General features: G+C 43.3%; 1 protein-coding gene across 6 annotated transcripts in view; it reads right to left on the bottom strand.

The window, feature by feature from the left end:
- The window catches only part of LOC131530616 (NACHT, LRR and PYD domains-containing protein 12-like), a 104,518-nt gene that overhangs the window by 76,436 nt on the left and 11,474 nt on the right, over positions 1-16,608 (bottom strand). For all 6 annotated transcript variants that reach the window (XR_009268443.1, XM_058760977.1, XM_058760976.1 and 3 more), the window contains exon 3: positions 6,996-7,105. Coding sequence is in view for 5 of the 6 variants with exons in the window: in XM_058760977.1 (XP_058616960.1) it covers positions 6,996-7,054 (59 nt within the window). In the remaining variant the exon portion in view is untranslated. The remainder of the gene's footprint in view (positions 1-6,995; positions 7,106-16,608) is intronic.

Raw genomic sequence — 16,608 nt, 5'->3', positions numbered from 1 at the left:
GAAGGGGTACATACAACATATTTGCCCACCTGCAAATTGCCGCACATTCAAATATGATTTTCAAGAAAAAAAAAATTTGGGCACAAATGGGTGTTAATGAGCCCATTTGTGAGTCATTGAGATTCAACCGATTCATCCAAAACAGCTGATTCATTCAGGAACAAAGCATTTGACTGTGTTAATGAGTGAATCACTGAATCATTTATTCAACCGATTCGTTCAAAAAGCTGATTCATTCAATAAGTAAACACCGTCTATTGCTCAGAGATGCAAAACAGTGCTGTGATCTTTGTTTGGAACTATTTTCGTTGGCAAAATTGAGCAAAACAGGCAATGTTGTGTCTAAAATGTAAGTCACTTAATGCTAACTTTATTAAACGTATAAAATGATTATTACATTTGTTATGCTGATATCTGGGGGAAAAAGGCACTCTGTGTGTGATATAGAAAATGTAAGTCACTTAATGCTAACTTTATTAAACGTATAAAATGATTATTACATTTGTTATGCTGATATCTGGGGGAAAAAGGCACTCTGTGTGTGATATAGATTAAGTTAACTATATTAAATTATATAAATACAAAAAGCATACAGAAGGATTTTTGAAGTCTACAATTTAGAATGCCTTGAATTTTAATAGACTAATAAATCACGTGCGTGCACTCTCTGTGTGCTCTCGTGATATAGCCTACTTGATAATGTCAGATGGCACATCATTACAACAACACTTACCATATTATCACAGAAGATACACTGTATATCGCACACCGCACCCTCGACTTGAGTGAAAATGAAATCGCCCGCTGTTGTGCGTGCACTTGTTTGCACATGAGCAAAGGTGTTTTCAGGAGTCTAACTTGCAAGCGCCAGACCACTGCTTTCAAACCTGCTTTCCTGCAGTCTGTGTTCTTCTGACTTTATTTTGTAGTAAGTAACGAATATGCTTCGGGGAAATGTATCAGAGAAAAAGTATACATTTCATTTACAAATAATGAATTGGGGGCAATTTCTCTTACCTCCGTGTTCATAAGCGCAGGGCAGAGCAGATTTATTTACAGCGGTAACCAAAGGAACGCTAAATTGAGGCCATAAGCGCCATTGTCACCGTATGGGTCGGACACGGGATGAGTATATAAAATAGATTTATTAGACACAATGAGTTTCAGAGGGAAAGGCAAGGAGGTAGAGATGGTCTTGAGTCCACACACACTATATCTTGTTCCAGGAACGGAGACTGGGGCTTGACAGACAGACGGATCCAGGGGAGAACGATTTAGGAGGATGAGAGGAACACAAGGAGCAGACACAGAAGGTAAGACGTTCGAGGTAGGTATAATATAAAGGATATGTTCTTTGTCTCAACAGGTAGTTGAAGAGGAGTCCAGGTCGTGTCGACGAGATCGGACGGTGAGTGTGTGTGGGGATGGTGTTTTTATCTTGAGTGCTGGTGATGAGTTGATGAGGTGCAGGTGGACGTGATCAGTATTCAGGTGAGGTGGAGCGTTGTGATTGGTGGAAGGTCGGGCCTGGCCGATCCGTGACAGTACCCCCCTCTCCACGGCCCGCTCCTGAGGGCCGCCCTCGGCGTCGTGGTGGTCTGCCCGGCCCGGGGTGCTGGCTGATCCGGTGTGCTAGGTGGAATTCCTCCAGGAGTGTGGGATCGAGAATGTCCTCTCTTGGCACCCATGAGCGTTCTTCCGGACCGTAGCCCTCCCAGTCCACGAGATATTCTAGCTTACCACCACGGCGCCGAGAATTCAGGATTTCCTTCACCCTGTAGATGGTTCCGTCTTCCACGATGAGAGGAGAGGGGTTCCTCCGCTTGGCCAGGCCCTGGGAGAGAGGAGGAGAGAAGGGTTTTAGGAGTGATACGTGGAAGGTTGGGTGAATTTTGTATTGTGGTGGCAGTTGTAATTTGTAAGTGACTGGGTTGATTTGCTCCAGGATGGTGAAGGGGCCAACGAATCTGGGACTGAGTTTCCGGCTAGGCAGGCGCAGTCTGATGTCCCTGGTGGAGAGCCAGACCTTTTGTCCCGGTTGGTAAGAGGATTGGCGGTTCTTCGGACGTCCGCAGCCATTCGTTGTCTGCGCACTGCCTGCTGGAGTTGGTGGTGTGCTGCGTCCCAGACCCTCTCGCTCTCTCGGAACCAGTAGTCGATGGTGGGTACCTCAGATGGTTCTCCTGACCAGGGAAACAGGGAGGCTGGAAGCAGTGCGCACTGGAAGGGCGTGAGTCCAGTGGAGCCTTGACGCAAGGAATTTTGGGCGTACTCGGCCCAGCCCAGGAACTGGTTCCAAGAGTTCTGGCGGCCATGGCAGAAGGTTCGTAACGCCCTATTTCCTGTATCTTACGTTCGGTTTGCCCGTTGGATTGCGGATGGTACCCAGATGAGAGGCTGACGGTCACACCTAGGAGAGAGAAGAATGCCTTCCATACTCGGAGATGAACTGTGGTCCTCTGTCGGATACTATATCTTCTGGAATGCCGTAATACCGGAAAATCTGATTAAATAACATCTCTGCTGTCTGTAGCGCAGTGGGAAGGCCTGGGAGAGGTATGAGGTGACAGAACTTTGAGAATCGGTCGACAATGGCGAAGATGCAGGTGTTACCGTCAGAGATGGGGAGATCTGTAATGAAGTCTACTCTAGGTGTGACCAAGGACGGTGTGGTATAGGGAGTGGGAGGAGTTTGCGGTTGGAAGATGACGGGTGCTTTTGAGATGGCGCAATCCGGGCAGCCCGTCGAACCTTCTCACGTCCCTGGCCATGTTGGGCCACCAGAAGCGGTCTTGTAGCAGCGAGAGGGTGGCGTTGGCCCCTGGGTGACCAGTACCTAGGGAGGTGTGAGTAGTGTGAATGAGAGGGATTCGTTGGAGTCGTGGGACGTATTGGTGGTCAGGTGGGCAGCCCGGCGGATTGGGAGGAGGATTGGTGGAGGCGGCTGGAGGAGAGGTCCATTGGATGGGGCTGCTGATTATTTCTGTGGGTAGAATGGTTTCCGGAGATTCGGGGTCTTCTTCGGGGTTGTGTAGGCGGGATAGGGCGTCTGCTTTTACATTCTTGGGTCCTGGACGGTAGGAGATCTTGAAATTGAATCTAGTGAAGAATAAAGCCCAACGGGCTTGCCTGGGGTTCAATCTTTTGGCGTCACGAAGATACTGGAGGTTTTTGTGGTCAGTTAATACCAGGAATGGATGAGCAGCCCCCTCCAACCAGTGCCTCCACTCTTCTAGGGCAAGTTTGATGGCTAGAAGTTCCCTGTTGCCGATATCATAATTTCTTTCCGCCGGGCTGAGTTTCCGGGAAAAGTAGGCGCATGGATGGAGTTTGGGAGGCGTCCCCTGCTGCTGTGATAGGATGGCCCCGACCCCGGTGGTGGATGCATCGACTTCAACTGTGAAGGGTATGTTGGGATTAGGGTGGACCAGGGTGGTGCGTTGGTGAATGCTATTTTCAAGGTGTCAAGGCTTTCTGGGCATTGGAGTTCCATGATAGTGTTCTGGGGTTACCTTTTAGGAGATCGGTGAGGGGACTGGTGATGGTACTGTAGTTTGAGATGAACCGGCGATAAAAGTTGGAAAATCCTAGGAACCTTTGGAGTTCTTTAATGGTGTTGGGTCGGGGCCAGAGGTGATGGCTTCCACCTTCCCTTGTCCATGCGAGTGCCACCACTGCTGATGATGTATCCGAGGAAATGGACGGTAGACTGATGGAAAGTGCATTTCTCAGCTTTGAGGAAGAGATGGTACTGGCGGAGGCGCTGTAGGACCTCCATAGCGTGTTGGCGATGTTCGGCCAGGCTCCGGGAGTAAATGAGGATGTCGTCTATATACACAACCACAAAGCGATGAAGGAACTCCCGGAGCACCTCATGCATGAAGCCTTGGAAGACTGAAGGAGCATTGACCAGCCCGTACGGCATGACCCTATATTCATAATGTCCAGTAGGAGTGACAAATGCGGTCTTCCATTCATCTCCTTTTCTGATGCGAATGAGGTTGTAGGCGCTGCGGAGGTCCAATTTAGTGAAGATGGTGGCACCGCGGAGTTGTTCCAATGCTGTGGGGACAAGGGGAAGAGGATATCGGAATTTAACTGTGATCTCATTTAGTTTCCGGTAGTCGATGCATGGCGGAGGCCGCCATCTTTGGCCACGAAGAAGAAACTGGAAGCAGCAGGGAGGTTGATGGGACTATGTAACCTTGTTTCAACGCCTCCTCAATGTACTCCTCCATGGCCTTGTGCTCTGGTGGTGAAAGTGGATAGATTCTCCCGTGTGGTACTGGTTCACCCGGTAGGAGGTCGATGGCGCAGTCCCATGGCCGGTGTGGTGGTAGCTGGGCAGCTTTCTTCGGACAGAAGACGTCATTAAAGTGGGAGTAGCACGCGGGGATGTCCACGGATTGCTTCTCTATCGGGCTCTCGATGGATGTTGAGTGAACTGGAATGTGAATTGGGTCGTCGGAAACCGGTGATGGACGTCTGGGGAAACAGTGAGGGAAGCAACGGTCACCCCACTTTAAGACTTCTCCTGTCCTCCAAGATAGATGAGGGTTGTGCTGCACCAGCCACGGGCGCCCAAGGATGGCGTCCGCAGTGGAACCCTCCAGAACCAACAGATGTATTTCTTCTTGATGCAACTGACCGATTTGTAGACCAATTGGGCCAACACTCTGACGGACGCAACGTCTTGTTAGCGGTTGTCCAGTTATTGATTGGACCTCATAGGCGTTCTCCGTAGTCGAGGTCGAGAGCCCGAGCTGATGGACGAGGGATCCGGAGATGAAATTCCCCGCTGAGCCGGAGTCGAGGAGGGCGGATACTGAAAATATACAGGAGCCGGCAGTAAGTTGTACGATTGTGGATAGAGGATTCAGTTTAGGTATGTGAGGACGGATGGTACTCACCACGGCTCGCGGGGGTCGAAGTGGGCACTCCAGGATCCTGTGCCCGCTCTCACCACAATACAGGCACAACCCTTGAGTGATTCTCCTCTGTCTCTCTTTCATCGATAGACGATTTGAGTCAGTTTGCATCGGTTCTGGAGGGTCACTGGTTTCTGGCGGTTGCGGAGGAGGAAATGCAATGGCATAGGCGGTCTCATTACTGCAGGATTGAATGCGATTAGAGCATCGAATAGCCAGTTGGATAAATTTTTCCAGGCCATAAGTGTCATCATATGCAGAGAGGTGCAAGCGAAGAGAGGATTAAGCCCTTGTCGGCGGTTAGAGAGAGGGCTCGTTCCATCCGCTGGCTGCTGCGAGAGTGCGAAATTGGAGAGCATATGCATGAATGGGTGTTGTACCCTGGCGTGTCGATATAATTGCTCACCCACTGTCGAGTCTCCAGGGAGCTGCTGAACACCTCTCTGAAGTGGTGCAGGAAGTTCTGGAACGCGTTTGCGTGGCGGGTCCCGCCTGGTGCAAAATGGTCTCAGCCCAACGTGCCGGTCCAGTTAGGGAGGTGACTATGAAGGCTATCTTGGACTGATAATTCGGGAACATCTGCGGATGTAAGTCCATGGTGAGGTTACATTGTAAGAGAAAGCCATTGCATTCCTCCGCCGCACCAGAGAAGGGCGCTGGCCTGGCCATGGGACTGGCGAAGACAATCGGAGAAGAAGTGTCAGAGGTGGTGCGAGTGGGTGATGATGGTGGAGCTGATGGCACTGGTGGTTTGGGTGATTGCAGCAAGACTCTCTTGAGGGAATCTACCAGCTCCTGGAAAGGATCCGGTGCACTCATCTTGTCTGTGAAGCTGTGTAGGTCCGATCTTCTGTCACCGTATGGGTCGGACACGGGATGAGTATATAAAATAGATTTATTAGACACAATGAGTTTCAGAGGGAAAGGCAAGGAGGTAGAGATGGTCTTGAGTCCACACACACTATATCTTGTTCCAGGAACGGAGACTGGGGCTTGACAGACAGACGGATCCAGGGGAGAACGATCTAGGAGGATGAGAGGAACACAAGGAGCAGACACAGAAGGTAAGACGTTCGAGGTAGGTATAATATAAAGGATATGTTCTTTGTCTCAACAGGTAGTTGAAGAGGAGTCCAGGTCGTGTCGACGAGATCGGACGGTGAGTGTGTGTGGGGATGGTGTTTTTATCTTGAGTGCTGGTGATGAGTTGATGAGGTGCAGGTGGACGTGATCAGTATTCAGGTGAGGTGGAGCGTTGTGATTGGTGGAAGGTCGGGCCTGGCCGATCCGTGACAGCCATCTGCTGTCAGAGAGTGAATTTGCATGTTCTTTCAGTCCATTTGCTGTTTTTCATTTGTGCAAGTGTCTTAGGTAGCATAATTTCACACATCTAAAGTCAGACCATTCTATTTTTGCCTTAGATCTTGAAATCGTGTTTTTTGTAGTTAAGGTTAAAATACATATTTTGCCTGTAATTTAACTAAGGTATTTTTTTCCATATCACGATATATCGATATCATCTGGACAGTGGAAAATATTGTGATATGAATTTTAGCTCATATCGCCCACCCCTCAGTCTGACAGCTCTAATTTAAAGTAATTCTAATTTAACACCCAATAAATATGCAACCCCAAAAAGTGTAATGCAATCAATTAAACTGATTAAACATATTACAGTCAAACACCATAGAGAGACCAAAATGTTCAATGAAGACCAGAAGATAAATTTGAAGTTCAATAAGTTGACAGAGTCAGTTACCTCTCAGATACTAAACACAGACATTGCTTGTAACAAATACCAGAACAGAATGGTTTTAGAAATATGATCACTTATTCATTATTAAATAAAAGAGGAGAGGATTTGAATTCCACCCCTTCAGTAGTAATAAACATTAGACCAGTTTTGAGTTGTTTTTAACCTTGAACGATCTATTCTAAAGGCTTTTTTAGGAAGGTCTAAACTGAAGTTTTGCAAAGCATTTGACATGGCAACAGCAAAAAAATTTTTTTGATGGGTATTATTCTTCACAGAAAGTGTTTAAAACAATTATCTAAACACAGTCTTACCTCTGTTTCTCCGAGAGACTCATCTCAGAAAGAGAGTTCTTTCCTCGCTGCTCTGACATACTGCAGCTCAACAGACTGGTTTGTGAAAACAATCAGCTGTTCAGCATGACCTGGAAATGACAATATGTTACTGAAATGAATAACGTGGCAATTTAGATGGATGAATGTTGAGATAACAAATAAAAAAAATGTGTGGGCTACAAACAAATATTGTGACCTTGATGAAGTCTTGATTTCAGATTATTCAGATCACTCCACAGAACATATGGATCTAAATATACTGTACCTATATTATTATGAAAGTAATAAGCATGATGTCGTAACACTCTACAATAAGGTTTGATTTTTTTTTAACATTAGTTAGCACGAACAATGAAAAAATAAGTTGTAAAGCTTTTATTAATCTGTTAATGTTAATTTCAGCATTTACTACTATATTATTAAAACCCAAAGTTGTAGGTCTATATATGAATATTAATGAATAGACCTGTGCTAACATGAATTAACAATGAACAGTTGTATTTTTATTAGGTACCGTTAACAAAGATGAATAAACTGTAACAAATGTATTGCTCATTGTTTGTCACGAATCCTGTCCCTGCACTTCCGTTCACTCACCACATTGACTCTCACACCATACTTCACACTGGACTGCATTTCCCATCATTCATTGCACTGATTGCACACACGGCTGATTGCACTAATCACACGCACACCTGATCCTACGCACACACTGATTACATGCTATATATAAACCCTGGACTTTCTTTCCCTCACTGCCGAGTATTGTATGCGCTTATCGCTCCCCTAGCCTTAGCTACTCTACAGAGCCCCTGATAGTTTTCCTAGTCTTGCCTTGCCTTGTCTGTTTTGGATTGTGTTTTCCCCTGCCTGGACTTTTGCTTCGTTTTCAGATTACCTCTCTTGTCAAGCCCCTTTGGATACTGTTCGCTGTCTACCGACCCAGGCCCGTTTTGGATGACTCTTTGCCTTGCCTATGATATACAGTGGGTACGGAAAATATTCAGACCCCCTTAAATTTTTCACTCTTTGTTATATTGCAGCCATTTGCTAAAATCATTTAAGTTCGTTTTTTTCCCTCATTAATGTACACACAGCACCCCATATTGAGAAAAACACAGAATTGTTGACATTTTTGCAGATTTATTAAAAAAGAAAAACTGAAATATCACATGGTCCTAAGTATTCAGAACCTTTGCTGTGACACTCATATATTTAACTCAGGTGCTGTCCATTTCTTCTGATCATTCTTGAGATGGTTCTACACCTTCATTTGAGTCCAGCTGTGTTTGATTATACTGATTGGACTTGATTAGGAAAGCCACACACCTGTCTATATAAGACCTTACAGCTCACAGTGCATGTCAGAGCAAATGAGAATCATGAGGTCAAAGGAACTGCCTGAAGAGCTCAGAGACAGAATTGTGGCAAGGCACAGATCTGGCCATTGTTACAAAAAAATTTCTGCTGCACTTAAGGTTCCTAAGAGCACAGTGGGCTCCATAATCCTTAAATGGAAGACGTTTGGGATGACCAGAACCCTTCCTAGAGCTGGCCGTCCGGCCAAACTGAGCTATCGGGGGAGAAGAGCCTTGGTGAGAGAGGTAAAGAAGAACCCAAAGATCACTGTGGCTGAGCTCCAGAGATGCAGTCGGGAGATGGGAGAAAGTTGTAGAAAGTCAACCATCACTGCAGCCCTCCACCAGTCGGGGCTTTATGGCAGAGTGGCCCGACGGAAGCCTCTCCTCAGTGCAAGACACATGAAAGCCCGCATGGAGTTTGCTAAAAAACACCTGAAGGACTCCAAGATAGTGAGAAATAAGATTCTCTGGTCTGATGAGACCAAGATAGAACTTTTTGGCCTTAATTCTTAATTCGGTATGAAAACCAGGCACTGCTCATCACCTGTCCAATACAGTCCCAGCAGTGAAGCATGGTGGTGGCAGCATCATGCTGTGGGGGTGTTTTTCAGCTGCAGGGACAGGACGACTGGTTGCAATCGAGGGAAAGATGAATGCGGCCAAGTACAGGGATATCCTGGACGAAAACCTTCTCCAGAGTGCTCAGGACCTCAGACTGGGCCGAAGGTTTACCTTCCAACAAGACAATGACCCTAAGCACACAGCTAAAATAACGAAGGAGTGGCTTCACAACTCCGTGACTGTTCTTGAATGGCCCAGCCAGAGCCCTGACTTAAACCCAATTGAGCAAAAATGGCTGTCCACCAACGTTTACCATCCAACCTGACAGAACTGGAGAGGATCTGCAAGGTGGAATGGCAGAGGATCCCCAAATCCAGGTGTGAAAAACTTGTTGCATCTTTCCCAAAAAGACTCATGGCTATATTAGATCAAAAGGGTGCTTCTACTAAATACTGAGCAAAGGGTCTGAATACTTAGGACCATGTGATATTTCAGTTTTTCTTTTTTAACAAATCTGCAAAAATGTCAAAAATTCTGTGTTTTTCTGTCAATATGGGGTGCTGTGTGTACATTAATGAGGAAAAAAATGAACTTAAATGATTTTAGCAAATGGCTGCAATATAACAAAGAGTGAAAAATTTAAGGGGGTCTGAATACTTCCCTACCCACTGTACCTGTTTGCCACTGTTCGACCCTGCCTGTTATGACCACGTCTCTTCTTAATAAAAGCTTGCAAATGGATCCGCACGCCTCACGTCTCGTCAGCCCCGTTACATTAGGTGCGTTTACATGTACACTTTTTTGTCATTCCGATTAAAATCATTCCGATTGAAAGATTCGATGAACTGTTTACATGAGACGTTATCTAATCCGATATGGTGTTTACATGTGCCTGTGCTTTCGATTTTAGGATATGCTAATAGCCTACAGTGACAACAAAAACAAGTCACCAGAGGAAAAAACGCCCATATTTACGTTAATATTTTTAATATCTGTTTGCACTTGCTTAGAATAAACGGTTAATATTTGAATCCCTTGCGTTCATTCGAGCGCTCAGTCCTATGGCCAGAACGCGATCACAGAAATCATATGTCCCTCTGTAATGCAGCTGAGATTAATTGTATTCTGATACTACAAAGTTGTACTGTACTTAAATGGAACAAATACACGATTTCTTACCAAGAGTTGCTGAACAAAGGAGCATTGCTTTATCACAATCGTGTTTCGTACAACATTCATGGCGTGAGCACGTATAAATTCAAGCAGATCGGAAATTATGAATTTGTCATCTATACAAATACAAATGACAAAGGCAACTTTTGGTCAAGTTGTTTATTTTCATTGAGCTACTTTCACTATCAGCTGTGTTGTTTCTAAGCTGAAAAGCAGAAAATTGCGCTTCATTTCAGGTCTGTTTTTCACTCCGGACATGAGAGCAGTCCGTCACACAGCAAGCGTTCTCCTTTCTAATGTGTTTTTAACTGTATAATGGAAATTTTAACTTCATACCTCCACTATTACCCAGTCTCTACTGTAGTGTCGGTGTCCCCAAATCACAGAATGTACCGTTGCCGACATCATCACGTTCACGTTCTGACGTCCCGACCTCTGGACGTGATGACGTAGACGCAAAGTAATCGGTTTAAAGTGTTTACATGGCAGGATTTTAATTTTGTTCGGTTTATAGAAAGGTTTATCCCACCCCTCTCAAACCGATTACAATTTCATTCGGTTTGGGCATTTTTATTCCGATTGAGGTGTTTATATGGAGCATTTTCATTCGGATTGGACTTTTAAACCGATTACAATGCTCCATGTAAACGCACCTAGTGTTAATGTTAGCTAATGCATTTATTAGTGTTAACTAATGGACCTTATTCTGAAGTGCTACCCATTATGTTTACACAGTGATAGATAACATTGATGGTAAAACAATTACTTTGTTTTATATTGCTTATGTTTTTATGCAATAAAACCAAAATATTGAAATTTGTTTTAGATGTATTCTTTAATATTAATGTAAGTGGTTTCAAGGAACATCAGTGTGTTGGAGTTTATCTACCTGTCTGAATTCACATCAACCAGTGTTGTGTAATATTCAGTTCCTGTAAAAACTCTTCCAGTGGGTGGATTTTATATGAATATTCATTATAGTCATCTCAGGTACACAGCAGAGCGAACAATGAGTCAATAACCTATGCAAGCCAAGGCTAAAACAGTTTTTACTCATTTATGTACATGATGATGAATATATGTGGAAACATCACAAAAGCAAAACTAAGCCATATTATGACATTGGTGGTGATGACATGTAGGATTTCATATTCCAATTTAAAAAATAATACTTTGAGGATGTTAATAATGATATCTATCTATCTATCTATCTTGTTAATTTCTATAACAACATTTCAGTCAGGACCACTATGTTTGATTAAGATTATTGTAGACGTGGTGAACATTATTTTGGTGGCAGGCTTTCCTCTCAAGAGTTCCAATTTTGAGCTGTCCACAAGCAAACCTCACTGAGCCTAATGCAATTACCATTTTTTTTTTTTTTTGATATGCAACAGATATTAAATTCCATGCAGAAGTGATACAAGTCTGTAAATGAGACTAAACAAGATTAAGCAACGATTAGCTGATAGATGATTTACGAGGATAAGACGCTAAGTGCCCATGTGCCTGAATAAGGAGTTGGGGATGGAGGAGAGTAAGTGCATGTCTGTGCAACAGACCGAGGCAAGTGTGAGAACAGATGAACTTACATATCTTATTTAATTGTAGTGGGAGGAGTTACTGAGCATCAGCTGATGCTGGCTGTCACATCATGGTCTGCCTGAACTATGTTTGAGCTCCATTCGTCACTAAAACTACATTACTGACAAAAATGTTTGTTGACGAAGGCTTTTTTTAATTTTTATTTTGTCAATGAAAATATTAATCTTGACAATAACTACACAATTTTAAGTTAACCCTTAAAAGCAAACCTCGGGTCTTTAGCGACCCGGGAGATCATTCTCTACTCTCTCCCTCCTTCAAATATATATATATATCAGTGGCGGCTGCTGGTCTTTCAAAGAGGGGAAGCTCATTTTCAGCCTACATCATAAAAATTGTCCATTTATTTATATGTAAATTCTGCCCTACGTTCCTTTTCAAGAAAATGCTCTGTGACCCTGTCGTACCAACTAGGCGTCTTTTCCAGTGATGCTAGCCTAGCCTACTGTATGAATGAATGAATGAACAAACAATCTAAAAAAAAAAAAGATATTAAACTCAACGGAGGAAATGTGGGAATTAGGTTAAACTGAAACAAGGAATGTGGTGTATAATAGGGTTGTCACCATACCATAAAAATGTCTTACGATACTATACCAGCTTAATTTATAATTCAATTCTACAAAATGAATAAAAATTTAATAAATAAATAGATGTAAGTGAAAACAGACGATATTATTCTCTGAATACGTAATTAATGTGAATGAATGACTGGCTATTGTTATCCATGAAATAATCTAAACAAAACTCATCTTAGCACTGCACAGAAGCTGCATGAAGTGACATTTAGATGTGGCATTTATTCATTTAGACTGTATTTATAATTGCATAAATAATGTTATGAGATTAATGTTTTAAATACTAAATTCTGAATATAGAAATATGTTGGAAAATAATGTAATATGCCTACTTTTAGACGGGAAACTTAAAAACGGCCAGCAGGTGGCAGAAGTTCGTGACTGAATCACTGAGTCATTCAAACAATTCTTTCAAAACGGCTGAATCCTTCAGGAGCGAATCAAATCACTGTTTTCATGAATGGCTCAGTGAATCAGTGATTCGCCCAAATCAACGCGGATTTGGATCGAACACAAACGAAACAAAAACAGCACTCTTGACTCTTGCTCGTATCGTATTGCCTAAGTGTCAGGAGCATTTTTGCTCGCATATCTTGAAATTTCCGAGTTAGCAGCATGTATATTAAAACATAACATTATAAATGAATAAAAAAAATATATACCCTTGTCAAAAAATCCTATAGGATTCCAATAGGACAATTGTATAGGATTTTAATTGGAATTTCTATCGTATTTTGGAACAGTTCCTATAGGATTTTAATGGGATTTTAATCCTATAGGATTTTTTTAAATATTCTAAAGGTGCACTTTTCCACTGTTTTTGTAGTACTTACACTGTACTTGCAGTTTGCTTAAATTCACCCTGATGTAGAATGTAATGTAAAAATTCTAAGGCACTGATAATTGATTGATGACACACACACACACACACACATACAGTATTGCATCCTCCAATGCAAATATCCACTAGACCAGTTCTAGACTCGAAAAGAATTGGGGAGGAAGATATGAAGCTTATACCAGGAGACCAGAAGTTGAATATAAAAAATAACACTATACTGTAACAACAACAACAACAATAACAATAATAATAGCAAATACAATCACATCACAACACAGAGCAATAAAACATCAAACAGTAAGTAGAATTTGATATCAGAAATCAGCTTAATTTCCCTTTGAGGTGTATAATACTGTTCATTTCATGCGATAAATGTAATAAAGTTCAGTTTGTATTTAATGTAAAAAGAGAGAGAGAGAAAAAAACACATCCAATTCAGTTAAGGGAAAACCGGGGAAAAGTATGAAAAATACTGTATCCAATATATTTCAAAGCAATCACTAATGCTCTGTTAATTGACCATATGCACAATTACTTCCTGGTTTTAGATAAGCCAGCTCAGTCATTTCCAATCAATTGTACTGTGCTGTAAGAGGCGCACCCTTTGCTTAGTTTCTGTACAAAATCCATTCACAATTTGAAAAAAAATTTTGTTTATCCAAGAGGACCAAACGTCCACGTATGCCATTTCAGGAATGACAAACGCGGGCGTTAAATATTACGTGGGTAAATCTGCTAAATTGTTCAGGGACTCATTGCTATGATTGACATTGATAATGGAAGACAAGCCAATGTCAACATATCGCTGTGCATTAAGTGATTCAGACTAAATTTAGAGTAGCAAAACTACAATACTAACAAATCTGTGTTGACTGAATATATTTAGCAGCCTTTACAGTTAAATATAAAACTTAAAATGTAGTTACTAAATTAAAACAAAAATATTTCAAAATATTTAATGCATTATTTAATTGTTATACCATTAATTATGAACTTATTTCATTTGTAGTTAACTAGTTTAAACAGTTCTCCCTTATATGCTGTTGGTGTCGGGGCATATTTATTTATTTATAAAATGACATGAGACTTTGTGATTCCTGCACTTGCTATACTTTATACTTCAGTACAATAAAAGCACACAAATTTGGAGTTAAAATGGCAGCTGAGCTAATGAGTGATCCTCTGCTGCCATCTACTAGTTATAATGGTAATTTAATAACATTTTCATCTTAAAAGTCTTTGTTTTTCGCTAGGAGACACATTTCTTTCATGTCATCTTCATGAATGAAAAGTATATCTATAAAGTGAATTTTACTGCACAGCCATAGAGTTGAGAAGGCAAATATTATAAGTGTTTAAAATGTGTTCATGACTATGAAGGTAAGTTATTATCAATAATACTATTATGATGTCATTTGAGAGATAGCATCTCTAGCTACCTAGAGTTAAAGGCATCATCTATCATTGTTGTTATGCTATCATTATTTACCATGTTGCAATTATTATAATTTTTTTCTCGATTTCTGACAAGCAGGAGGCATGAGAGGTTTATAAGGGTCTCAAGAGTCTCTACCGGTCACAAATCTGGTCTGTGAACTTCCATTCACTCACCACCAGAGGTCACTCACTCACCACAGTATTCATTGCACTGATCACATTACTGTTGCACTTCACCATCTACTACATTTCCCATCATCCATCCATTAGACACGCTTTATAAGCCTTGGACTTTCTCTGCCTCACTGCTGAGTATTGTATGCATTATCGCTGCCCTACAGAGCCCTGTTAGTTTCCCTAGTCTTGCCTTTTTTCGGATTGTGTTTTCCCCTGCCTGGACTCTTGCTTACCTTTTGGATTACCTCTCGTTTAGCCCCTTTTGATACTGTTCACTGTCGTCTGACCCACGCCCGTTTTAGATTACTCTTTGTCTCGCCTATGATATACCTGTCTGCCATTGTTCGACCCTGCCTGTTATGACCATGTCTCTTGTCAAATAAAGCTTGCATATTGATCCGCACGTCTCACGTCTCGTCAGCCCCGTAACAGAGTACTCGGCCGCACAAGGATCCAGTGGCTTTTCATGTGGATATTGGCCAGGTATGGACACTGCAAGACTGTTATTAACCCTCGAGCAGGGCTTGCAATCGCTCGAGGATTATGTACAGGAGTACTTAGAGCTCGCATATTTTTCTGATCTGCCGGACTGTGTGCTCATAGATTTCTTTTGTGTACCGAGCGTACTGAGACCCAGCTGAAGAGGTGTTCTCGGTCCGCTTCCAAACGAACTCTGGTACGGTTTGTTTAAGGTGTGAATATGGACCGGCCTTGATCCGATCCAATTGCAGAAAGCACGTTCAGAAAACACACAGCTCGCGCATATAGTGCTGTTGTTTGCATTTCAATCGCTTAAATCACTCGTTTTCAAACCGGAATGCTTAAAAACGCATGCAAATTATGAGTTTTCGTGACCATAGAGCAACGTGACATGAGCGCACTAAATAGGCTAAAGCTTGCCGCATATTTGTTAAATGTTCTGAAGCGCACTTCAGCTTCCACTCGCAATTCTATTTGAAAAAAACATTCTATTTGGTCCGGACCAAAGCAAGTGAACTATCGGACTTTCCTGGTGTGAATACACCCTCCGCTTCCCTAGGTCCCAGTCTCTGCTGTGGGTTCCTGATCCGTCATGGTATGCTCCTGCTCTATCTGCTCTGCCGTGGTGGTCTTCAGGTCCGTCTGCTCCGCTCTGGTGGTCTTCTGCTCCACCTGTTCCGTCTGCTTCGCCGTGGTGGTCTGCTGTCTGGCTCTGGTGGTCTTCTGCTCCGCCCGGGTGGGCTCCAGTCCCGTCTGCTCCGCCCTGGTGGGCTCCGGTCTCGTCTAATCCGCCCGGGTGGGCTCCAGTCCCGTCTGCTCCACCCTGGTGGGCACCAGGTCCGTCGGCTCCTTCCTGGGGGACTCCAGTCCCGCCGGCTCCGCCCAGGTTTCCTGCTCTGCCGGCTCTACCTTGGTCCCAGACCACTCCGCTTCCACATGGACCTGGCCCTCCATCCCTCCCCCTGTTCCGCCTCCGCTTCGCCTCCCTCCTGGATTATAGACTGTGTGGAGCGTCTGGAAGCTGCTCTTTGGGGGGGGCTCTGTCACGAATCTGGTCTGTGAACTTCCATTCACTCACCACCAGAGGTCACTCACTCACCACAGTATTCATTGCACTGATCACATTACTGTTGCACTTCACCATCTACTACATTTCCCATCATCCATCGCACAGATCACACAGCTGTCACAGATTACATATTGCACTGATTACAGCTGAAACCCATTAGACACGCTTTATAAGCCTTGGACTTTCTCTGCCTCACTGCCGAGTATTGTATGCATTATCGCTGCCCTACAGAGCCCTGTTAGTTTCCCTAGTCTTGCCTTTTTTCGGATTGTGTTTTCCCCTGCCTGGACTCTTGCTTACGTTTTGGATT

Source organism: Onychostoma macrolepis, chromosome 22 (genome assembly GCF_012432095.1).
Source record: "Onychostoma macrolepis isolate SWU-2019 chromosome 22, ASM1243209v1, whole genome shotgun sequence".
Taxonomy (NCBI): Eukaryota; Metazoa; Chordata; class Actinopteri; order Cypriniformes; family Cyprinidae; genus Onychostoma; species Onychostoma macrolepis.
Note: the sequence above shows the minus strand (reverse complement) of the source record. Positions and strands in the feature narration are given on the sequence as shown.